Below are 24,668 nucleotides of genomic sequence, written 5' to 3' on the forward strand. Positions count from 1 at the left end.
TCATTGCAATTTTAGAGCGAGGCGTTACGTCACCGGTACAAAAAAATAGACCTTCAAAATAAAAGCATCGTCGTTACACACATCCTTATGTGAAGATTTTTAAACACGTGCTGATTGGTGCGACCATAAATAATAAGCTGATTCTGCTAAAAAAAAAAAAAAAAAAAAAAAAAAAAAAAAAATGCTTCCGTGTATGAGAAAATATTTTATTGATTATACACATGTGCTGCTACTGCGCGTGGAAGCTCTTATTCTCCTTCCGGTGTCCCACGTGCCGCCTCCCATGTCGGTGTCTGCTGTTGCATCAGTTCACCTCTGAATAAAAGCAAGTGTCAGGACACTTTGGGCTCTTTCCTGTGGACAACCACTAGAGCAGACCGGTAAGTTGAGTATTTAGGACTGAAATCTTTTAATGTTTTATTGTTTAAAAAATAAAAGATTGATGGCAGTTTCCTACCAGGAAGATTCACGTTGTCCCATTCAAATTAAATGTATTTTACTTCTTTGAAGGTACACACTTATTCACCGGGTTAAGCAGAGCTTTACCTCACGTTAGGATGGTTTTAATATAAATTCGGCGCAGGGATGGACCATCAGCAAGCATCACTTTCTGCAGAAATCCTTGCTTTGCTGTCTGATAATTAAGGAGGACCACGCGGTGATGAAGGGAGGAAATACCGGTTTAACCCGCCCAGCGACACTAAAACAGCAAAACCTTCGCTGTTTTAGTAGCCGATGTAATGACTGAAACGTAAAACACCTACCTGAGCTGCTAAACCACACCGTTGAGCCTTAACTAAACGCTGGCCACGAGTTTAGCTTAAATTTCAGGGATTTTAAGCGGAGTTCTGCATTGCTGGGTCGACGCACGCGGAGCGAAAACACGCAACTCTGACGCGTCTTTTCCCACCAACAGCAAAGCTTTTCAATCATAATCAATTTATTAACATTTTGGTTTGTATCACCCACAGTTTTAAGTCACAGCTGCTAATTGAGAAGTTGAGATGCCACGTGCTTCCTTTCATCACTGTTGGATTCATCACTTCTTTTAGGACTTTTTAAAAATTTTATTAATAATAACACACAAAGTTGAAACATTATACAGAGGCATATGTGTGCTATCTTTAAAGCCGACTCGCCATTTGGACCGCATGTCACTGTCAGGGAGCGCGTGTCTTGCATGCACACAAAAATCTAGTGTGACGTCCTGGTTTGACCCTGCAGATCAGGGCCGGATTAAAAGTGCACAGGCCCCTGGGCCCAGAGTGTTCCAGGGGCCCCCTTCCCACCCGCAACATTGTTAAAAATTGTGAATGAAACACTGTGAAACGGCATTTCTAACATCTCTCAGCCAATAGTAATACACTAGACACTGTAGTGTCTAGTGTATTGTGTATTGTGTATTGTATTGTATTGTATTGTGGAGTGTATTGTCTAGTGGACGTGGGGCCCTGGGCCTGTGCCCACAATGCCCATTGGGTAATTCGGCCTCGCTGTTGACTAGAATCCCTCAGATATACTCTAACTGATGGGAAGAGGTGGGCAAAACAATGGATCCTGTCAGATCAGATAAAGTTTTTAGTGCCATTAATGACCTGAGATCAATGGGGGAAAAAAAAAGGTTTGAACTGGGAGGGCTGTGCTGGTTTTGCATGCAGCTGGAGGACCCTCAGGATACCAGAGTATCAGGTTTCCATTCCCACAAGCTTTCACACTGCAGATTGTGCTTCTGTTCTGGCGTTTTGTCTTGGCGGTATCTGCAGTCATAACGGCAGAAATTGAGCAGAGTCCCACCAGACAGCGGAGTGGGCCGTGTCCACATCCAGTCTGTTAATCCACAGCCTCCTTACCTGCGTTGTTAAATCAGTTATCAGTGTTTACATGTTGACAGTTAGAGCCTCAGTTTTTTAATTGAAAGTAAGAATCGGGCGTAAAATCCTGTTTTCCCAGCTGCATCTGCACCTCCCCCAGCTAGAACACCAAAATGCTCCTAAAATCATGGGAATGGAGGGTCCTAACTATTTCCCCCCTACCTGAGTGGGTTTTTACATTTTCCACTGACCAAAAAAACTTTTATTTTACATCCACAGGTGTTAAACGTTGGGTTACTTAACGTAAACCCTGGTTCTTTGATAACAGAGTGAGGTGTTTCACTATGGGAATCGCTTATGCGTGACCAACTATGGATGCTCCAATGACACCACGTCTGTCTGTGACAGACAGGTTGAGCCGTACCCAGGGCTCCGCCCCCACATACAGATACGGCCAACCAACCCCCTCCTACTCATTCTGGACAGGTTTCTTTCCGTGTCCGTGCAAGACGGGATGAGAAGGTGAAACGCCTCACTCTGTTATCAAAGAACCAGGGTTTACGTTAAGTAACCCAACGTTCTTTTTCTAACTTCGCTCGGTGTTTCACTATGGGAGATATAGCCCATTCCCGGATTGCATGAACAATGCCGAAGCGTGAGGAATAGCTACTGACAGGTAAAAGTCAGACCTAACTCCCCACTTCCAGTACCGCGTGAGCCAGAGACGGCTGAGCAACATCCAGCCTGTAAAACCGCACAAATGTGTGTGGTGTGGCCCAACTAGCGGCAGCACAGATGTCTTGAATAGACACCCCTTTAAACAAAGCCCAAGATGTGGCCATGCTCCTGGTAGAATGAGCCCTTATCCCTGTGGGTGGCTGCGCCCCTTTACATCTGTAAGATAGACGTATAGCCTCAACGATCCAGTGTGATAACCTTTGACGAGACACAGGTTTGCCCTTGTGGGAAGTGACCCAGGAAACAAACAGCTGGTCAGATCTTCTGAAGCAAGCTGTTCTGTTCACATAAACCCTTAGTGCTCGCACAGGGCATAATGTGTTTAGCCTCTGCTCCTCCCCCGAGGCGAATGGAGGAGGATGGAATGCCTGCAGTTCCACCGAAGAGCACCTGTATAATGGTTCAATAACCTTAGGCACAAAAGCCGGATTGGGCTGCAGACACCCTGGTGAACCCTGGACTCCACTGTAAGCAAGAAGGGTGGATTGAAAAGGCATGCAGATCACTGACTCGTTTGGCTGTGGTCAAAGCCAAAAGCAGTGCTGTTTTAAATGAGAGAAACTTCAGTCCCACCCCCTCAATCGGTTCGAAAGGATGCTGAGAGAGGGCATCCAAAACAAGCGACAAATCCCATAATGGAATGAGTGGTTTGGAGACATGTAGTTTACGGCGTGCACCCCTCATGAAACGACACACCAGGGGGTGCTGACCCGCTGGTTTGTCACCAAAGCCGACATGGCAGGCTGAAATTGCTGCTAAATAAACTTTGAGGGTGGAAAAGGCCTTCCCTTTTTCCAACAAATCCTGTAAAAAACAGAGTAGATCTGCAACAGAACACTGGAACGGTGCATGTTGCCGTTCTTCACACCACTTCTCAAACACTCGCCATTTGAAGCTGTAAAGAGCGCGTAGAGGCAGCACGTGCATTTTGGATAGTATCAATTACTCCTGGAGAGAGACCAGTAGCATTTAAAATCCACCTTTCAGGGGCCAGGCCCAGAGTGCAACCCGGTCTGGGTAAGGGTGGTAAATCTCCCCCCTTGCCTGAGACAAAAGGTCCCTGCGGATGGGGAGAGACCATGGTTCCGCAGTTAGCATTTGAATTATCTCTGCTACCCAGGGTTTGGATGGCCACCAAGGAGCTACCAGGATCAGTGCCAGACCCTGCTCTCTCACTCTGGTTAAGGTGGGGGGGATCAGGCTGAGAGGTGGGAATGCATACAGCAGCACGTTTGGCCATGGGTGGGCTAAAGCATCCATCCCTAGTGGCGCGTCTGGCTCGGATAGGGAGAAAAACAGTGGGCAGTGGGTGTTTTCCCGTGAGGCGAAGAGATCTACGGCGGCTCGGCCGTACCTCTGCCATATCTGCTCCACCACTTGAGGATGGAGTCTCCATTCCCCGTACAGGGGGTTCCCCCTCGACAATAAATCTGCACCCCTGTTCAAGACTCCTGGTACGTGAGTTGCTCGAACGGACAGAAGTCTGGAGCTGCACCACACTATAATCTTCCTGGCCAGCTTGTGCAGGTGTAGTGAGCGGGTCCCACCCTGACGGTTTATGTAGGCTACCACCGTGGAGTTGTCCGTCTTCACCAGGACATGACGGTCCTCCAGGTGGGGTAGAAAGTGTCTCAGAGCCAGGAATACTGCCTGTAGCTCCAACATATTTATGTGAAGGCGGGCCATCTTCTGTGACCAAACGCCATTCACCACTCTGCCCATCATGGTTGCGCCCCAACCTTTCAAGGAAGCGTCCGTTGTCAGGGTAACCCTGGACGACACTGCGCCGAGCGGCACTCCCGCAGTGAGAGTTGTTGGCGCTCTCCATGGCAAAAGAGCAGCCATACACGCCGGTGTGATCTTCACACCGCGGCGGAGATGACGGCGGGTGCACATCCGCAAAGACGCGACCCACCGCTGAAAATTTCTCATCATCAAAAGCCCGAGCTGTACCACCGAAATGACCGATGCCATTAGACCGAGCAGACGCAGGCAAAGTCTGAACGTCACGACTTTACCCAGCCGAAAGCGAGTCATGCACTGGGTGAAAGACGCGATCCGCCCCTCTGACAGAGTGACCCGATATGACATGGAGTTTATTTTGAGCCCCAAATATTCCGTACACTGAGCCGGAATTAGACGGCTCTTTTCCCAGTTTATTTTGAAACCGAGATCGATTAAATGACTTATCACAGCCTTGGAATCCCTGATCGCCTGTGTCTGTGACTGGGAGCAGACCAGGTAGTCGTCTATGTAGGAGAAGATCCTGATGCCGCTGTTCCTCAGTGGAGCCAGTGCTGCATCCACACACTTGCTGAATACCCGTGGGGCTAATGACAGCCCGAACGGCAAGGCTTGAAACTCGTAGGCTGTGCCCCGATAAGCAAACCTGAGAAACTTTCTGTGTGGAGGATATATGGCGATGTGGAAATACGCATCTGAGAGATCGATTGTCACAAACCAATCTCCTGGGCGGATAGAGCGGCAGAGTGTTTTGTGTATCAACATTCTGAACGTATACTTTCTTAAGTGTCTGTTTAACACACGTAGATCTAAAATAGGTCTGAGCGATCTCCCGTCCTTTTCCGGGATGAGGAAATACCGAGAGTAGAAACCCTGACGACTTTCTTCGTCTGGGACTACTCTGACCGCTCTTTTGTTCAGCAGGGCAGCTATTTCGTCCTGTAGGACGTGAGCTGAATCGCCGCTGGTCGCTGATGTTAACACACCGTTGAATCTGGGTGGTTTGATCGCGAATTGAAGTCTGTATCCCTGGCAAATAGTCCCCCTGACCCAGGGATGCACTGCGCATGCGCGCCACTTCTCTGCCCGGGCAGCCAAAGTGTCGCACTCTTGTGACGTCACGCTGGCGATGCTGTCGGTCCTGTTGCGAAGGGCCGGAGCGCCCTCCGTTGGTGACAACAGGGACCAACAGCCTTTTTCTCTTATTCTGTTTATTTTTTTGTGGGGGGCATTCTGCCCTTGGCAACATGCCTGGCTGCAGAAATGCACGCTTTATTTTGTTTGTCACCCCCTGTCTGGAACAAACTGAACTGGGACACTGTGTCGTGCTTGGTGACACTGACAAAGTGTTTTTGCAGGCATGAAGATCTGAACTTTGTTCCACCTGCATCTGAGTCTCTGCTCGCTGCTGTGGAGACTGAAAAAGGGCTCCTGATGAACTGGTAACCACAGGAGCCACTGAACATTGAAGAACTGGGCCGAGTCCATCCTCGGTCAGTTTTCTTTTCTTCCAAGGAGGGGGGGACAGTGAACACTGGGGTGTTAGGTCGTCCGCTTCTTCTTCCCCTCCCCGGGGTGGGACGGGCGGTTTCTCGCTGCGACTGCCGCGAAGGAATGTTTACCCCATGGTCTTGGGTTCTCAGCTTTGTGAGGTGGGTTTGATTGCCCACCTCCATGCCTCTGTGTTTTCACCCCACTCCGGTGCCCTCTTGCAGCTGCAGCTGCAAAGCCAGGCCTGGGAGCCTGTGGGGGAAGAGGGTTTGGCTTACGTGGGAGACAGAGGTTGAAAGCTTCACCCTCCTCTTTTCTGCGGGTGCTTGTCTCCCTCATTTTCTCCAAAGCTGGTCCAAAAAGCCCTTTGGCTGGATCATAGGTAGCATCCATGACCTCAGCTTTTTGGGAATCACCCAGGCCCGACAGGTTTAACCACAGGGCCCTTTCACCAGAGACAGCTAGTCCCATAACCCGACCAGAGCCCTGGACTGCTCCCCTGGAGGAGCGGAGGATGAGATCGTTAACCACACAAATTTCATCCCACAGAACTGGATTAGGTGATCCAGAGTCCAGCTGACGGCCCATCTCCTCAAGGATCTCAGCCTGATATGCAGACAGCAGCGTGACTGCGTTGAGGGAGCACACTGACTGTGCACCATACTTGTACATCCTCTGATAAATGGATGCTGTGAGGCGATCCATCTTACTGGGGTGAGAGACACTTGAGGATGCTGAGAGTGACTTGCGGTTTGGATGAAGGTGATAAGCCACTGAAGGCTCCACCGCTGGGGGCTCAGCCAACCCCAGCTCAACCATACCTTGCACTTCCAGCTTAGAGCAGCCTTTGGTGGGAAGCTTGCTCTTGTAAGGGCTTGACCAGTAACGGCTCATTTCCTTCATGCAAGCAGGAACTGCTGGTAGCAGTTGCTTGGCTGGTGGCAGGGCTGGTGGAAGTCTCTTGCCATCATACAGATCTCTTTCTGTCCCTTCAGCATCCTGAGCTGCGGGCCATGGGATTCCGAGCCGCGCAGATGCACGTTTACATACATCGTATAAACTGCTGTCTGCTGCAGGGGGCATTTCTGCCCCGCTGGCTGGCCGTGAAGGCTGGGCTGGGAAGGTGGAGTCATCCTCCTCTTCCTCCATGTCGTTCATCTCGAGGAGGTCAGAGTTAGCATCGCACTCTGCGTCCTCGTTAACCGGGTCGAGCCCTCCATCGTCGAGAATTCCCTCGAAAAGTGGAGGCATGACCGGGGACTCCTCTTCCATCATGTCCGCCCAGCTCGTGGTGGCTCGCGGCTGATGGATGTCACCTGGAGCCACGGCAGTGGTCCCGGCAAGAGAGGGGTCCTGGTTGTTCGCTACCGCCACCCTCAGTCTCCTTTCGAGGATCTTTTCGGGCATGGCGGAGCAGTGGGAGCATTCCTGCGGGTTAGCTAGCGAGTTCTGGGCGTGTTTAGTGCCCATGCAAACTATGCACATCGGATGAGGGTCCCTGCCCGAGATGGAGGCCCCGCACGACGCAGGGCACGGGCGGGATGCAGCCTCCTTAGGTTTCGGTTCCGACCCTTTGGCGGGGGTGGCAGCCGTAGCCATAGCAGGAATGCGGGGAAGAAACAGGCTCGTCGTAACACGTTAGTCTGTTCGTGAGCGCCAGTCGGATGGTTATTTCCGAGCTTACCACTTAATGTCCGAGTCAGCTCGCCGTGACACGTTAGTTGAAGCAGACGGTCTTGCTAACAAGTTAATGTCAGACCAACAACAGGCTCACCATGACGCGTTAGCCCGAGTCACACGGGAGTCAGTAGACCGCTTGTTAAAGACGGTTGGATGCAGCTTGCTTTACGCAGTTGCCTATCCGACGACCGTGCAACTAACGTCTTACTCAACACGGTTGCAGACCAGAGCCAGGAACTGCGTTTGGCGACGTGCTCCTGTGACGGGACGCCTGCGAACAGTTAAACAGTAGACCAAGCTAGTCCGACCGCGCTGAGGGAGCTTCGCTGTAGTTCCACACGGGAAGAAAGCGAGAATGAGTAGGAGGGGGTTGGTTGGCCGTATCTGTATGTGGGGGCGGAGCCCTGGGTACGGCTCAACCTGTCTGTCACAGACGTGGTGTCATTGGAGCTTCCATAGTTGGTCACGCATAAGCGATTCCCATAGTGAAACACCGAGCAAAGTTAGAAAAAGAACTTTCTCCACAGAACCTCTCAGAACCCATTTCGGATCAGTATCGCTATCAAGCACCATGTTCCATATTAACCATATTAGTTTATGGTTCTATTTCCTCATATCGGCACCTCCTTTAAGATGCTTTTATAAAAGGAAATTGTGTTTACTGAATGAATGACAAGCTTTTATAGGAGCGCTTTACAAGGTAAACGGATGATAAAAAGACAAAGGACTAAAATGAGATAAGGGAAACGGAGGAGGGAAAATGTTTCGACATGTAATTGGAGCGTTTACTGTTTGAAGGCGGCAGAGTTTAGAGGAAGAAGGCTGATAGAAGACTCCAGTGAAATGCATTAATGAGTAAATTGGATGAAGATTAACCTTTTTAAAATAACAGAAATAAAAATGCAGAAATATGAGAATTTCATTGTAAGAGACAAAAATATGATTTAATATAATAAAAGATGATGCTGGAGAATCTGCAGGAAATAAAACGTGACATCTGATTGGCTACCATGATCATGTGACACGGAGGAAACTCACTGCGGCTGGATTTTATTCCCCAAAACTGAGAAATGAAAACAAACTATGTTCTAGTTTTACTCACTGGTTTCTGCAATATCAGAAAAATATCCGCTCTGATCTTTTGACTGTCGGATGTTTAAGTATCGATATGCTCTCCCCAAACAAACACATCTAGAAGTTACTTCTGACTCTGGTCTCCTCCATCTTCGGTTAAACTCGAGGATGAGGAAGATGCTGATCTTCGTTTCAGACATTCTTTGTTTCCGAATTTCCAGTAGCTGGTAGCTTCATCTGGGTCTGACCTTCTAAACTGTAGTGTAACTATGATAACAGATACGTTATCATGTTTAACCTCAGTGTCTGCTGCAGGTTTAAGGGTGCAACAGTGAAAACGGTCCCCCCCTCCCCTCAGTCAGCTGCTCTGCTGCAGGTTGAAGGGTGCAGCAGTGAAATCCGCCCCCCTCCCCTCAGACAGCTGCTCTGCTGCAGGTTGAAGGGTGCAGCAGTGAAAACAGTCCCCCCTCCCCTCAGTCAGCTGCTCTGCTGCAGGTTGAAGGGTGCAGCAGTGAAAACAGTCCCCCCTCCCCTCAGTCAGCTGCTCTGCTGCAGGTTGAAGGGTGCAGCAGTGAAAACAGTCCCCCCTCCCCTCAGTCAGCTGCTCTGCTGCAGGTTGAAGGGTGCAGCAGTTCTTTTGCCGTGAGTCTTATCATCAGCAGATGTGGGACAGATGTTCTGCAGAAGACATGCTGCTGTGACGTCTGCCTTGTTACCCTTGGATGACCCAAACGTTTTGTTCCCACCCCCACAGGTGTGAAAATGTGCGGCATCTGGGCTTTGTTTGGCAGCGATGAGTGCCTGTCAGTTCAGTGCACGTGTGCCATGAAGATCGCTCACAGAGGTCCCGACGCTTTCCGCTTTGAAAACGTCAACGGCTTCACCAACTGCTGCTTTGGCTTCCACCGGCTGGCCATCGTGGACCAGCTGCACGGCATGCAGCCGCTGCGCGTCAAGAAGTTCCCCTACCTCTGGCTCTGCTACAACGGCGAGATTTACAACCACCACAGAGTAAGACCGGCTTCTTCCTCTTCTCCAGCCAGACACAGCTTCCTTCCATCGCTTAATTTCTTTCCGTTTTTGACTTCTAGCTGAGGAAAGAGTTTGACTTTGACTACCAAACCAAGATGGACGGTGAGATTTTGCTCCACTTGTACGACAAGTTTGGCATCAAGAAGATGGCTTCCCTCCTGGACGGCGTGTTCGCTTTCATTCTGTTGGACACGGCCAACAGAAAAGTCCACCTGGGGAGGGACACGTACGGCGTGCGGCCCATGTTCAAGTTCCTCACAGACGATGGATTCCTGGCCGTCTGCTCGGAGGCCAAAGGTATCAGCTCCCACCTGAATGCGTTTGTGGCGTACCGACCTGTGGTTGACTTGTTCTGTTTGCAACAGGCCTCATGGACATCACCCACTCCATGGCCACCACCGCCAACATCGTCCCCTTCCTCCCCGGACATGTCGAGGTCTTTGATCTGAAGCTTAACGGCAAAGTTGAGTCCATTCAGTTGGAGCAGTTTCACTGCTGCACGCAAGAGCCGGCTCACGCTCGCTACGACACCGCAGACAAGCTGTCCAGAGGTAAGTCGGGCGGCTGCTTGTGTGCTTTGTGTGTTAGTCTGTTAGACGGCGTCTGAATGAGGGGAAACGTGTCTGCGCAGGTTTCGACGAGGAAATGGTGCAAAGCAACATCAGGACCCTGTTAGAGAACGCAGTGAAGAAACGGCTGATGGCGCACCGGCGAATCGGGTGCCTCCTGTCAGGTACGGATGTTCTAGTTCGCAGCACCGCCCCGCTTCAGATGCAGAACGTTCTGCTGGGAGATTCACTCGGATGTAAGTGGTTAAATCTGGTCTGGTAACTTCTCAGGTGGTTTGGACTCCAGTTTGGTCGCCTCGATTCTGATTAAACTGGCAAAAGAGGAGAAGCTGGACTACACCATCCAGACGTTTTCCATCGGCTCAGATGACAGTCCAGACATCCTGGCCGCTCGCAAGGTCAGTTCCTCTCCTCCCGCAGCCGTGTTGCAGACCGATGAGGTGGGTTCCTGGTGGTCATCGGCAGCTTTGTGTTTGGTCAGGTGGCGGCTCACATCGGCAGTGACCACCATGAGGTGAACTTCACTGCGGAGGAAGGGATCCAGGCCGTGGAGGACGTCATCTTCCACCTGGAGACCTACGACATCACCACCATACGTGCCTCTGTTGGTGAGTTCAGCAGACGTCCAGGTGATGTCGCAGACGTTGGTCATCACACGTGTCCGGGAGACGCAGGCCGGCGCTGGCGGCAGCCTGCGTCTTATTCTGCAGCTGTGTTTCCATGTTAGCCGTTAAATAAGATGTCTGAGTTTGCACCACTGGACAGAAATTTCCCTCTTTTATGAACAAGCTCATCAGTTTGGGTTGTCTGGTCATCTTTTAGTGACTTATCCTGCCGTGAAACACGTCTGCTACCATCTTCCTCCATGTTTGTTTATGTATTACAGCGTGCATGCCTTAAAGCGCATACTGCAGTAAAGCGTCTTATCGTGGCGTAAACAATAGAGCTTCATGTGAAATGAGACGTTTTATATTGTCCAAACGATATATCGTCACATCACCCAGGTAGAGATTAATCGATTTTCATCAGATTATTCTGTCTTTATGACAACCATTAATCCTGCTGGATTAGTCCAAGCAGGATAATCTGAATTCACCGAGCCAGGTGTAAAAGCAGCGTCTGATCGGAGCAGGTGGAGCGGCTTTAACTCTGCCAGGAGTCGTTCTTCGTGTCTCTGGGTGGAAAGTGGAGTCAAATGCTCTGAAGACTCACCTGCCGGGTTTGTGGCTCAAAATGAGAAAACAACAAAAGGAGCATTGGAGATGTTTCTAGAAGAAACGGGCGGCGTGATTTCAGATCTTCAGTGAGAAGCTGGACACGTGCACACACACGCGTGCGTGTGGGATTGAGTCGACGGGTTTTATCGCGGCTTGACGGATCACAAACGGAGGACTGAGACGTTTCAGTAAAAATAACGAACAAGCAGTAAAATCTGAAGTTCTGTTTTATTTCTGACAGTCAAACTGGTTTTGTGGCTCCGAACTGGTTGCAGAGCAAAGCTTCTGAAAAGGCTCGGGCTGAACAGACCAGTTCACGTGGATTTTTACCACATTTGCTGCTAAACTTTAGTCATGAGGCAGAAGTTTGACTTAATTCTGTTATTTAGTTAAATGATCACATGGAGAGTTTAAACGTTTCTGTTCCTGGAGGGAGAAAGAAGGACGTGAACGGCGGGAAGGCAGCACTGCTGTCACAAATACGTTTAATTGGATATGGAATCAGATTTGTTTCAGAATCTCCAAGAAAAACTTTTTTAAAACTCAAGCAAAAAAACAATCAAAACCAAAACATTTTAAAACTTAAGTAAAATAAATTCTCAAACTAAAAAATGATCAATCATCATGAAAACTATTAGGCTTTTATTTAGTTAAATTGAGTAGTTTTGTTTGCAGTTTCCTCTTTTATTCTCTTTTGGTTGCGCTTCACAGTCTTTGGTTTTTATTCTTGATTGTTTTGGTTTAGTTTCTGACATTTAATGGGCGGGCTCTTTTCAGGGGTGCATTCTGATTGGCTGGTGAGTTTTTGAGTGACACAGCTGTTGTATTTTCTGAAACAAATCTGATTCCATAACGCTGTTATGTGTTTTAACGGAGAAAAAAAGTATTTTTCTTTTTGTTTAAAGTCAACAAACATTTAAAATTCCTGAACATCATATTCATAAGGATGTTTTATTCCTGAAATTCCTCTTTTCCGACGTCTGGCGACGCGTTCATGAACCACTGCAGCAGAACGTTTCCCGTGGTTTCTCACACAAACATTTCTGACAAGCTGCGCTCCGATTGTTCCAGTTTACAGATCGGATCCCGTTCAGCCGCATCGGGTCTTTTCAGGTCGTCGTTTGATGTTTAAGTTTTTACAGCATTTCTCAGCTTTTGGTCTTGATCTGGTCCACGATGAGAGTCGGAGACCGTCTGGAGGCAGAGCAGCGGCATTCCCGCTTTAGTGTCTCTTCCTCGTGATCTGCTCATCATGTCTTCCTGCTGGGATCGCCGCTGTTCAGCAGGTCACCAGTGGAGGCGCCACCCTGCCAACCGGGACGCTGTGGGGGAATGTGATTGCAAAGCAGATCGTTTTGAGGCCGTCGTCATCCAGACAGTGGCGTTCAGCGTTGATCACAGCTGACTGATGGGACATAAATGTTTCTGCTGCATCACCACATTCCTCTTCCTCGCCAGCGACTCGGCTGAATAAAATCCAGTTTGACCAGTTGGATGGTGGTGGTGGGGGGGGGAGGGGTGTGATAGAGTACCACAGTCGTCTCTTTTCATTGTAAATAAGAGGATAAAATCCTGTTTGGACCCAGATTCATGTCCCATCATGACGTTTGCTGCTTTGAAATGTGTTTCCAGTCTGATACTGGTCTCCTGCTGGTTTTCATTTCACCGTGGTGGTGGTTGTTTTTCCGACAGGGATGTACCTGGTGTCCAAGTACATCCGGGAGAAGACGGACAGTGTGGTGATCTTCTCTGGAGAAGGAGCCGATGAGCTGACACAAGGATACATCTACTTCCACAAGGCAAGTGCTCCGTCAGCGAGTGGAGTGTCGTCTCCGCCGTCTCGCCTGATGCGTCGCCCGCTCGCTGGATGTGCAGCCGTTATGTCGCCATGACGACAGCCTCCGCTACGTGCAGGTGAAACCCGTCTGGTTTCTAACAGCTGCACGTGACCGTTTCCTAGTTGACGTGACGATACTGTGCCGTTACCGTTGGATACAACCTGGTTGCGTCTCTGCAACAGCCGTGTCTGTACGCGTTAGCTGAGGCGGAATCACGTACCGCGGTTTCAGGGTCTTTACCAGCTCATGAAGCAGCGGTCCACAGCTCTGCTGCTCGCCATCTGCACCAAAAGTCTGGATTTGGCCGTGTAACGCAGGCGAGATGCATGTAACTGCAGGACGGTAGATCTCCAGGACCGCTCCTGGGCACCCCCCCCTTAAGGTCCAAGGTGCAACTTGGATGTGAAGTTTTCCTACCGCTGTAGCACGTTGCTAACGTTAGCTCGGTGTGGTGTCGACCTGACATCCCAGCGTCGGTCTCGTCCCGCCGCCGCTTTCCCGGCGCCTTATAAAGTGTTGCTGTGTTAAATCTATTTCATCCCATGTTGCTGCTGCTTCCCTCAAACATGGCGGTGCGTCACCCAACATGCATACTAGCTAATGTTCTCGATTCTGGTAAAATTAATAATCACAATTATTTAGACTGAAATTGAGATCTAATTGATTATTTAACACAATTATCTTTAACAACATGAATTAAACATTAAACGGCGGCTTTTAAACAATGTTTTTAGGATTCCGCAGATTATAGAAAACAAACAAATAACTTGAAGCTTTGTCTTTACAAAGTGCAGATATTGATGTAAACTGAACAGATAAATATAAACTATGTTTAGGTGAACTTCCACAACCTACTGCAGTTATTCTACATTGACCTGCAGCCGGAGCCGACTGAGACTGGCCGCCTGGGAGTGCTTTAGGACGGGAGAGGCTCCCGCTGCTCCTTCCTTACAGTAACTGCAGAACAACATGTGCCTTCAAGTCAGTCACCAAAACACCAGAAAAGTCTCTAATAACTCCAGTAAAAGCTGCTAGATTTGTCGCTTTTAACATTAAAAGTCAGCAGATTTAGTGAGAAAGTCTCCAAGTTGGCAACAGTGTCTGAATGAAAGCAAAGCGGCTGTGGGAGGAGTTTACAGCACAGCGCTGCAACGCCAGAGACGCTCGATTAGCAGCTGAAGACAGCAGGAGAGGAAACTGCAGAGAGGAAAATAATCACACCCTTTTATTTTTATCATCGTTAGAAACCCAGATCGTAGTTGAGATAAACCTCTCCTTGAAGGGGCGGGACTCCAGACTGAATATAGAGAGCGCTCCAGGCTGGTGTGCCGGGCTAGTGCATCATGGGAACGATCTTCATCATCGTCATCATTCCCGGGGCTTATTGTGGCTTAAAATAGACGTTCAGCTTCTAAATGTCTGTAAACGAGCCTGATGTCCGTCCTCCACGCTGCTGACTCGTCGTGTTTGCTCGAGTTCGGGTCCCGGTTGACGCTAGAACTGATCGGAGTCTGTCGGTAGACCAGTTCCACAAACAAACCGCCTCGGGTCTGACTGGTTTTATAGAAACCTCTGCCGGAACAAAGACGCCGTCTGTTCAGCTGGCATCGCTCTGAGCTCGCTCCAGATGCGGCGGCGGCGGCGGCTTCAGACTTCGGTCAGAAGCGGCGTCGGCGTCTGGAGCGGCGGCTTTCCGACGCTAACGGATCCGTGTTCCTCCTCCAGGCTCCGACTCCCAAAGCGGCAGCAGAGGACAGCGTCCGTCTGATGAAGGAGCTCTACATGTTCGACGTCCTCCGAGCCGACCGCACCACGGCTGCACACGGGTAACGCTCCTCTCCATCTGACACACGCTGAGGTTAAACTGGGACGGCTACTGGTTTCATCCTGGAACGCTGAACTGGGCAGGAAGGCTTCAGCTTTAGAAGTTGCTTCATGTCGTTTCAGACGTTTCAGATGATTTTTAAGCCCGGCATCGTCTCCGTGCTGCAGAACGACGCCGTTTGCTCAGGTTGGATGTAATCTGATTACTTTCTGGTCTCACCAGGCTGGAGCTCAGAGTGCCTTTCCTGGACCACAGGTTCACCTCGTACTACCTTTCCCTCCCTGAGGACATGAGGGTCCCGAAGGTCAGTGAGCCGGCGCGGCGGCGGCGGTGGTGTTGTTTCCATGGTTACAGCATGGCTTTACATGAACTGTTGTGTGGAAGCAGGACGGAGTGGAGAAACACCTTCTGAGGAGCGCCTTCAAGGGTCTCGACCTGATCCCCGACGAAATCCTCTGGAGACGCAAAGAAGCCTTCAGCGACGGCGTGATGTCTGCCAAGAAGTCCTGGTACACCTGCCTGCAGGAGCACGTCGAGTCCATGGTACGTAGCTTCTGCCTCGCCGGCAGCGTGATGCGTTCAGGGAAACACACATCTGACGGGAAACACAACTCACATGTGCAAACTCTCCATCTCCTCCATGCGTCGCGTTTACACTAAGGCTGCAACCATTACTCGGGTAACTCGGGTACAAAAATTAGTCGAGGCTCGGTTTAATTAATATCACATGGTGATATATTTTGGCGTTCTCAGACCACGGCGCTGTTCGGAGGGATGACATCACTGCTTCAGTAAACATATAAAACATCTAAACATGTATAAAACATATAAAAGCAGAAGCTGTGGCCTACGGTGTGTCTGTACAGTCTGACTGTTTCAGCCGGACTGATGACGGACATTTCCACCAGCAGCGCTTTGCTTTCTGTCTGAAGATCCTCCTTGCTTTGGTCTCTAATGGCAGAGAATGAAGAAGAGGGGAGGAAAAGACCGAAAAAGTCGCAGTGTGGGACCATTTCACACTGAAAAGGACAGAAAAGGTAGTGCAGTGTGTGCACTGCACTACGTTTTAATCGGACGCGCCCCCCCCCCACATCGCTGCTCCAGGAGGAGATCCAGCTTTCTGATTTATATCAGCAGCAGCAGCGGCTGGTAAAATGTTCAGAGTTCTAACCTGTGATATCAGTCAGCAGTGACGAGGCATGGCGAGGTGTCGGCTGCTAACGCACGCTAACCGTCTGGTAATCCGTCCCTCATCCGTCTCTCCTGCACACACGCAGAGTCAAAGCGCATGTTTTAGGCAGCGTGTGGCGGAGCCTCTGTTCCTGCAGCAAACTTTTATTCCCGATTAAACAGACACACTTTTAACAGGCGTGTCGTCCACCAAGACATCGGCTGGTTCTTACTGTGGACATGTTTACAAGTCGCTCCTTCTTTCTACGGGAATTCTTCTTTTAATCTTTTAAAAGGCAGAAATTTGCGATTGGTTGAGAACTGTTTCTCCATACATTGAGCGCGCGCACAAACACGTCGGCACATTTTAAAATATATTTTTAAAACATTTTCCTCATGCATTAGGCAGTAACAACACAAGCAACAGCTTCACAAATATACATTTATAGATTTACTTTGGTTGAGTTTCTAGTATTTGTTTTACAAATTATAATTAAAAAAAAAAAAAAATCGTTAGAGTACTCGATTACTATTGTTAAAAATAATCGGTATTATTAAAAATAACTGACCGATTCCAAAAGTACTCCAGTGGCAGCTGTAGTTTACACTTGCCCATACACACATCAGTCCGTTGCCATGGCAACATGGCAAGGAGATGGCTTAGACGTAGAAAGGTGGACGGTCAGTCCTGTTTTCAGCTTACTGGGAGTAAAATGTGGAATAAAAACGTTATTTCTGGGAAATGACCTCCACTCAGAAGCAGTCAGACTGGTTTCCTGCTGCTGGCCACCAGGTGGCGCCACCTTCCCCTTGTTAATGACACGAGTTTTTTTGTTTTTTTTTGTTAAAAACTGGTTTTCTGTGGAGGGGGACTGGAAACATCCGGCTCGTCCCAGTTCTCATGGCAGCTTCTCTCCGTCTCCAGGTGAACGATGACCAGATGGAGAAGGCGCATAAGACCTTCCCTCACAACCCCCCCAGCACCAAAGAGGCCTACTACTTCAGACAGGTGTTTGAGAAGCTGTTCCCGGGCCAGGCCAAGTGGATCCCCCACTACTGGATGCCGCGCTGGATCAAAGCCACGGACCCGTCGGCCCGGACCCTGTCCATCTACAAACCCGATAAAGACCAGTGATGCTCGCCGGCGCTCTGAAGCATCTCGTCTGCCTCCCAACCTGTCATCGCTTTCGCTTCTGCTGTTAAATCTTCTGTTCAAAAAGAGAAAAATACTCAAATCACCTGGAAACGCTTAGAAGGGGCTGGACCCGGCCCGCTGGACCCAGGAGAGCCATGTGGGTTTCCTCCTCTTACGGTCCACAGCCGCTAGCAGGACGAGTCCCACGTTTATACCAGACTGGGGGTGTGTGTGTGTGTGTGTGTGTGTGTGTGTGTGTGTGTGTGTGTGTGTGTGTGTGTGTGTGTGTGTGTGTGTGTGTGTGTGTGTGTGTGTGTGTGTGTGTGTGTGTGTGTGTGTGTGTGTGTTGGTTTGGTCTGGGGTATGATCTGCTGCTGGGGTCAGAGGAAATCCTCTGATGTGGTTAAAAAGTAGCATCTCTGGAGCGCCGGCGGACTCGGTCCGGTCCGTCTGACACGCCGCGGCTGTTTCTGTAAACACCATCCGAAAGCTGCAACACATTTTTAAACACTTACTTTTTTTTTATTTTGGAGGGGAAAAAATGGGAAAACGGCTAAAAACGTCCATCTGATGGAACTTTTTACTGAAATGAAAATGTCGTGCAGGACGGGGAGGAAAAGCGCCGCGGCGGCTTTTCTAGATTATTTTTGTACGTACGGGCGTGTCCGACCCCAGAGTAGAGATAACCGAAACGGAGCGTTTGGGAGGTTTCAGGAGCTCCATCCTGATGTTCACCTGCAGCAGCCGGGAGGCGGGGCGGTCAGGTGACGAGTCCTGATGGACGGCAGCACAACGCAGCCCGCCGTATCCGACCAGGAAAGCACAAAGCGACCTGGATGAGAGGAAGTTCCTGTCCGCCGCTGCAGCTCTGTCCATCCATCCGGCTCCTTCAGGAAACCTTCAGACCTTCCAGCTCCGTTCGCTGAGCGCTGCTAGGAGGGAGAGACGTGTCGCAGTGAAACTAGTCCATAAATAAACAACCAAACTGATCAATAAGGACCTAAATGTGTTATGTACTCTCAGATATACACACATGAATAAGGATTGCGTTAATAAATGTATTTAAAGTAAAGATTATTTAAATATCTCCTGAGCTGCAGTTTAAACAGTCGGGTATTAATAGAAATAAAATACTTATAGGTACTACTGATGGTTAATCTCTTCCATCAGGGGTTTCATAATTATAAGAATGTTTAAATTTAGACCAAAGTGATCAACATGGATTTAACGTTATTTATTGAAATGTTGATGAAACATTTAATGTTGACACTTTTCTTCCTCGTGTTTGTTCCGCGAGTTTCGTCATTTTACACGCGTGTCAGGAAAGTTCTGCATCCTGCTATTTGGCGTCTCATGTTCAGGTTTTATTTTTTCTTTGGAGGGCACATCTTGGGTTCCTTTTTGATCCAGAAAGGTGATAAAAGCTGGTATTTATTGGCTCTGACGGCGTTCATCGTGCTGCTACCGCAGCAACGAGGCTTCCAGGGAACTTTAAACTGATGCGGTTCATTTAAGCACTCAGGTAAAATCATCTGTGGTTTTTAAGTTCATGATTTTTTTTAATTTTTATTTTAAGCTCAAATTCTTGTTTTTTTTAAACCTTCAAACTGATCCCATTTCTGAATAAGTTAAACAAATCTGATGTTGCAGCTCATCTCATTAGACACCAATGGTTGTAAACAAAGATGTTAAGTGTCAGTTTTTAATTTCATTTTTCTCTCTTTCATAAGCAAAACTGTTAAATGTCACTTTCTTCCAACTTTCCATGTTCCAAATCTGTTGCTGGTGGAATAAAGGCGCGTCTTGGTGCAGCCGTGTCGTCTGGTGCTTGGTGCAGTACCGCTGCTGGTCACCAGAGGGCGCACTCCTCACACTGAAATCAGGAATTTACAACTTCAACTGGTGTTTAACCAGTAAACAAAATAATTTTAATGACTAAAACAAACAGATTCACTGTCCTAAGACACCATATGTGCAGGTGGAGAACATGACAGCTTTTCCAAATCACTCAAAAGCCAAAATGAACCCGAGAACAGCTGCAGTTGAACAGTTACGAGGCACTATGCAGAGAAGTTGGCAGTTTTCAGCAAACCCTTGGGCGTAGCCTTGCTTTGATAGCCCACAACAACATTTGGTCTTTGTGGTTTGGCAGATGGTGGGAAAACTCACTGAAACCACTAAACACTGACGATGAAACAGTCCCAGTTTGGCTTCTGGGACAAAGGAGACACAGGTAGAGCAGCGCTACGTCACTACAATGTGGAAACAATCATGTTTATTCGACTAACAGCTAAACACAGTCTGGAGAAACAAAGCATCGGTGAGGAGGAGGATGAGGAGGAGGAGGAAGAGGCAGGCCATGGCCACTCAGCGCCGCTGGTCGTACGTCTGTAATGTGCTCCACTCGTACGATTCTGCAGGACAAACACAGTTTCCATAAAGACAAGAGCCATAACTTCACATTTGCAGCTTAAAACGTGAGCAGTTGGAATTACCTGGCTCTTCTTGGCTCCTTTTCCCCATCAGTCCGACAAATGAGTTGATTTTATGTCCTTGAAAGGAAAAAAACAAACCAGAAATGTGAACTCTGGACTTTTCATCCTTTTATAAAAGCCTCAGGTAGAAATCCTGGACGGGAACGACGTGGCGTGTTGGATGTAAACTCATTTTCTCAGGATGTGAACACAGAGGGACCGTCAGGTCTGCAGGATGGAAATGTGATGAAGAGCTGCCCTGCAGGCTGACGGGGGGGGGGGGGCTCCTGTCAATCACAGTAATGGCCTGTAATGTGATCATGAGGGGGGGGGGGGGGGGGGGGATTGTATTGGATTTGGATGCTGTAAAAACTGGATATTACTCCAGAAATAAAATCAATGTGACGAACTGGTGAGTTCAGTGGAAACGGTGTCAGAAGTAACTAAAAGCTTTCTGGAGAGATGCAGCTCCATCCATCCATCACAGTAAACAATCCAGTTTAACTCTCACGTGTCCTTGGGGCATTGACCCCCCCATCTCTCTGTAATGATGAGTGACAGTGGAGCCTCTAGGAGGAATAAATTAGACATATGTGCACTAATGCTGCATCGCGGATGGGATGACTCATTTAACCTCTTCCTGACGGTCTACTCCCCCCCCCCCCCCCCCCCCCCCCATAACTAAGTACACCAGATGTTTTCCAGGTGTTGGACTGAATGCTGCACATTGGCATGGCTGCGTGTCTGCAAACATCTCGTGGACTGCGTGGGTCTCCTGCTGCCTCGTGCGCAGCAGCAAAGGTTCAAACAAAACGAGCAAACGAGGAAAATCCTCTCGTGGTTTTTTTTTGTTATCTCTCCTCGCGCACAGGCGCGCGCTCTGCACCCACCCCTCCATAAAACAACAGAAAGCGACCAGTGGGGGCTGGTAATTAATTAAACCCCCTCCCATCCGCTTTGCTTCTCTGTGCACTAAAGATTTTACTGAAACTGCTGCAGACTGGGGGCGAAGCGCCGCGGAGTTTTGAGGGGGGGGAACATGGACCAAAGGAACATTTTCCTGCCTTTAATGTTAATAAAATGCTAATTAAAGATGTTTCACACACAGACCCGCTCAGATGTTTTATGTTCATGAAGTTTTGTGAGTTTAAATGGATCCCTTCAGCGGACACAGGAGGTCTGTGTGCCCCCCCCCCCCCCGTATCTCTCAGCTTCACAGCACAGAAACACGTGCATGCGGGACTTACTTTTGCGGGTTATCTGTGAGTTTGCTGCAGAAACGAAGTGAAAAAAACAAACATGTGGTTAGGATGGAAGCAGCAGAGAAGCAGAGAGGAAGAGGAGAACTTCTCACCCATGGAGCGCTTCCCCATCAGGCCGATGAACTGGTGCGGCCGCGGCTTCCTCGTCATCCTCAGGAGGATTTCTCTGAACGGGTCTCTGGAGAGCCAGCCTTCCTGTGGAGGAAATAAAAACACTCAGTTCCTCCTTCCACGCACAGACTCACGCACAGGGCTGGAAGCTGCTCCTTCTATTAATCTTTTCTATTTCCATCCCAGGATCTATTTCTACAGAAAGCATTAGTCTGACTGCGACGTGGATCAAGGGGCCCCTAATGGTCTTACTGGAGGATCATTCATCTGCAGAATGGCCCCAGCCTGCAGTTCAGGCTTCTGGAGGAGTACGTCCAGTTTGGCAGCTCTCCAAACCACAATGTCAAACACGGGACGTGCGTCTCATGTCAATGCATGCGCTTTGGCGCACGCGCGGCTGTGTGTCAGGAATGCTGCTGTGAAGACTACAGAGATGTCAGCTGGAGCTTGTCTCTGCAGGAAGCGCGAGATGCTTTTCCTCCATGGCTTCCAGCAGCTGCAGGTTGGTTTCTGCTGCAGCCGCAAACTTTTTCATTCCTCCTTCAGAGTTACGCAACGACTTAGTCCAAATCATGGCAATAAACAAATAAATAAATAGATCAATAAAAATAAATAAATAAATTAAATAAAAATAGCCTAATTTAATAACATTAGTCTGACTCAAGAAAAATAAAAATAAAATTAATAAAAATAATAAATAAATAGTCAAATCAAGGAGTACACACATAATAAATAAATAAATAGACAAACAAATAAATAAATTGAAAACTGTTATTTGGAAATGGATAAATAAATAAATTTACAACTGTTAAATGGGAATAAATAATTTTAAAAAAGCAGCATTTTTCATGTTTTTTTTCTCCCTAAAATGACCGAAAAATATCTAATTTAATCTCATTTATCTCCTTGATCTTCATCATTTTGGCGGAAGAAACGGGACGTAAATAAGAAGTAAACAGGTGAGGTGAATAAAAAACAAGCCTTCTGCAGGTACCTGGTTGCTGCTGCTCCAGTATTCAGCCTCGTCTTTGGGCTCGTCTTCACACACAACTTGGCTGATGACGATAAAAACCAGTAAAACCGGAAAAAGCAGAAACTTCATGACGTCACTTTTCCCACTGACTTAATATTTAAATTCAGACTAAAAAATTTTTGCAAAACAAATAAATCTGTGGTCTGAAACTGCAAAGTGATTTCAGCTGCTTGGAGACGCGAGCGGAGCTGAAGGTGTGTGCGCGCGCTGCTACTTCTCTCACTGATCAACAGTTAGTCCCATAGCGCGTGCGTGTGTCCCGCCTCTGTGTCTCCGCGCGCTCAGCCTCTGCAGCAAACTTCTCGTCTCCTGCTCGTCTCGTGCGCCCTGCTGTCAGCAGAGGCTCGCGGACGCTCCTATATAGCAGCCGGAGCGGCGTTGCCTAGTAACGCGGTTAGTAATCTGATTACTCCGTCACGAGTACAAGTAGCGAATAAAACGTCATGATTAGACTTAATGTCAGTCACACCTTTACAAACAAACAAAAAAGTACATTTATTTATTCATAAAAGACTTATTTTATATAATATTGATAATAGATTTAATTTAATTATAATTATTTAGTTATTTATTTATTTATCACGTGTCTATTCCTTCATTTGACTATTTTTTAAAAATAATTTATTTGTCTTTTACTAGAGTCAGACTAATGTTATTCAACTATTTTTTTTTAATTTCATTTATTTATTTTTTTATTAAATTATTATTTAATGTTTTCATTTAGACTATTTTTCTTCCTTCCTTCCTTCCTTCCTTCCCTCCTTCCCTCCTTCCTTGCGGATGCTGAGGGGTCCTGGATGCTGTTGGCATCCAGCTACAGATGGGGAATGGCTCCACTCACAATCACGCAACACTCGCGTAAGCACTGACGCACTTCTCTTTATGTAAACTCGCTTCATCTTAAACCTGAACATTTAAAGTCTGTAGTTTCTGTAACAAAGCAGCCGGTTCATCTAGAGTTTGCACCTAAAACAGTATCTTAATTTCCTCTTTTATTTTATTTTCCTTTACCTTTTTGTTATCAGGCGAATGGGTAACTTTTCCCTTCCATACCAGGGACTCTGCTTCTTTTAAATAACATAAAATAGACGTTTTAACCACAAAACTCCCTGAATGTTAATTATGACCTAGAATAAACTAAATCTGTAACATTTTCTTGCTTTTTATGCGTCATGAGGAGAGAAATGCCACAGAAGGGCTCCGTGTGCCCAGCATAAACATGACTTGTGTGGTGGATCAGTTTGCTGAGTCCAGATGTTTGTCGACATTTAATGGCCTTAAAACATCTGAACACATTTGTTTTTGTTGAATCATTCTCTCCTCTATCCTGTTAGTGTCCCTATCTCGCAGCTGTAGCTGAGTTTGAGGACTTGATCTGCTGCTTTAACGTATGTTTGTGCTGATATAAACAGTGATGTGTGGCTGTAGAAGCCAGAATCAGACCACCAACCTCTGCTACAAGCCACACTGTGGTGCTCTGTAAAACCAGTCCAACACAGATTCATTCATCAGCGCCACTCTCTGCACTTGACTTGATTTTGATCGTATATTTTGAGCATGATCAGATTCCCAGTCAGGTCCTGCCGGCGGAGCCATGTGGCACATTATTTCCAGGTGGACTTTGCAGAATGGTTTGCAGGACCTGCAGACGTGTTTACAGTAATAACAGAGTTGTGCTCGGTGGTCAAAGAACCACTCCGCACTGGAATTTAATCATCCTCACGACTGTGACAGCTCATCCAATTAACAGACGGAAGGGGGAGGAGGTGAAGAGATAGAGGTGATGGAGCTGTTGCAGCCACGGGAGGAAGTTACCACAGAGGAGGAGGATCAAGAAGGGAAACGGAGGAGGTAAAGAGAGCTGGGCGACGATGAAGTTGGGGCGCAGTTGAACAGATATGCAGGTTATGTGTGGACATAAAGGATATCAGCTGGAGTCACCGTGGATGCTCCTCTAACTGATAAGGGTTTATACAATAAACCTGACATGAGTCACAGTCATGTTGGAGCCTTTTGTTGGTTGTGTGCATGGAATGAATCCAAATCAGATCATTTCTCTGACAGAGCTGAACACAGCACTCTGCCATGCATGAACAAGTCCTTTCAGAGAAGCACAGACTTTGCATTAGATCCTAAATAAAATACAAAAAAAGTGCCATTTATTTATGTATTTCTGTAACTGCAGCGTTTTCTTTACATAACAGAATAATGTCAAGAGGAAAGGAAACGGTTCCCTTCGCCGATGTGGCTGCAGCCATGTTACACGGTCATGTTTTAGTGGAGGACACGATGCAAACAGGTTCTCCCTTCTGTTTTCATTCTTTGCAAATTAAAGATGTGATAAATTAAATGGGGTTGCCAGTTGTTAGCTTCTCTTTGTGCATCAGACATTTCTCAACAGGAGCTCATGCAATTTCATTTTCCAGCATGACTCAACTCAACGACACTGACAGATACGAGCTCCA

The 24,668-nt window shown here is 47.9% G+C and overlaps 2 protein-coding genes across 2 annotated transcripts; one reads left to right on the forward strand and one right to left on the reverse strand.

The window, feature by feature from the left end:
• The first annotated feature begins 266 nt into the window (after nt 1-266).
• asns (asparagine synthetase) lies at nt 267-19,128 on the forward strand. Its single transcript, XM_079259323.1, has 12 exons — nt 267-380; nt 9,292-9,548; nt 9,629-9,866; nt 9,935-10,120; nt 10,201-10,302; nt 10,409-10,536; nt 10,620-10,746; nt 13,048-13,154; nt 14,919-15,019; nt 15,241-15,322; nt 15,406-15,561; nt 17,114-19,128. The coding sequence occupies exons 2-12, from the start codon at nt 9,300-9,302 to the stop codon at nt 17,321-17,323; spliced, it is 1,686 nt and encodes a 561-aa protein (XP_079115449.1). The 5' UTR covers nt 267-380; nt 9,292-9,299; the 3' UTR covers nt 17,324-19,128.
• Nucleotides 19,129-19,690: 562 nt separating this feature from the next.
• On the reverse strand, nt 19,691-22,272 carry tac1 (tachykinin precursor 1; the record flags this gene model as incomplete). Its single annotated transcript, XM_079258781.1, has 5 exons — nt 19,691-19,737; nt 19,819-19,875; nt 21,045-21,068; nt 21,152-21,254; nt 22,165-22,272. The coding sequence occupies 5 exons, from the start codon at nt 22,270-22,272 to the stop codon at nt 19,691-19,693; spliced, it is 339 nt and encodes a 112-aa protein (XP_079114907.1).
• Between the last annotated feature and the right edge of the window lie 2,396 nt (nt 22,273-24,668).

This window comes from Telmatherina bonti (genome assembly GCF_933228915.1).
Source record: "Telmatherina bonti genome assembly, chromosome: 19".
NCBI classification, from domain to species: domain Eukaryota; kingdom Metazoa; phylum Chordata; class Actinopteri; order Atheriniformes; family Telmatherinidae; genus Telmatherina; species Telmatherina bonti.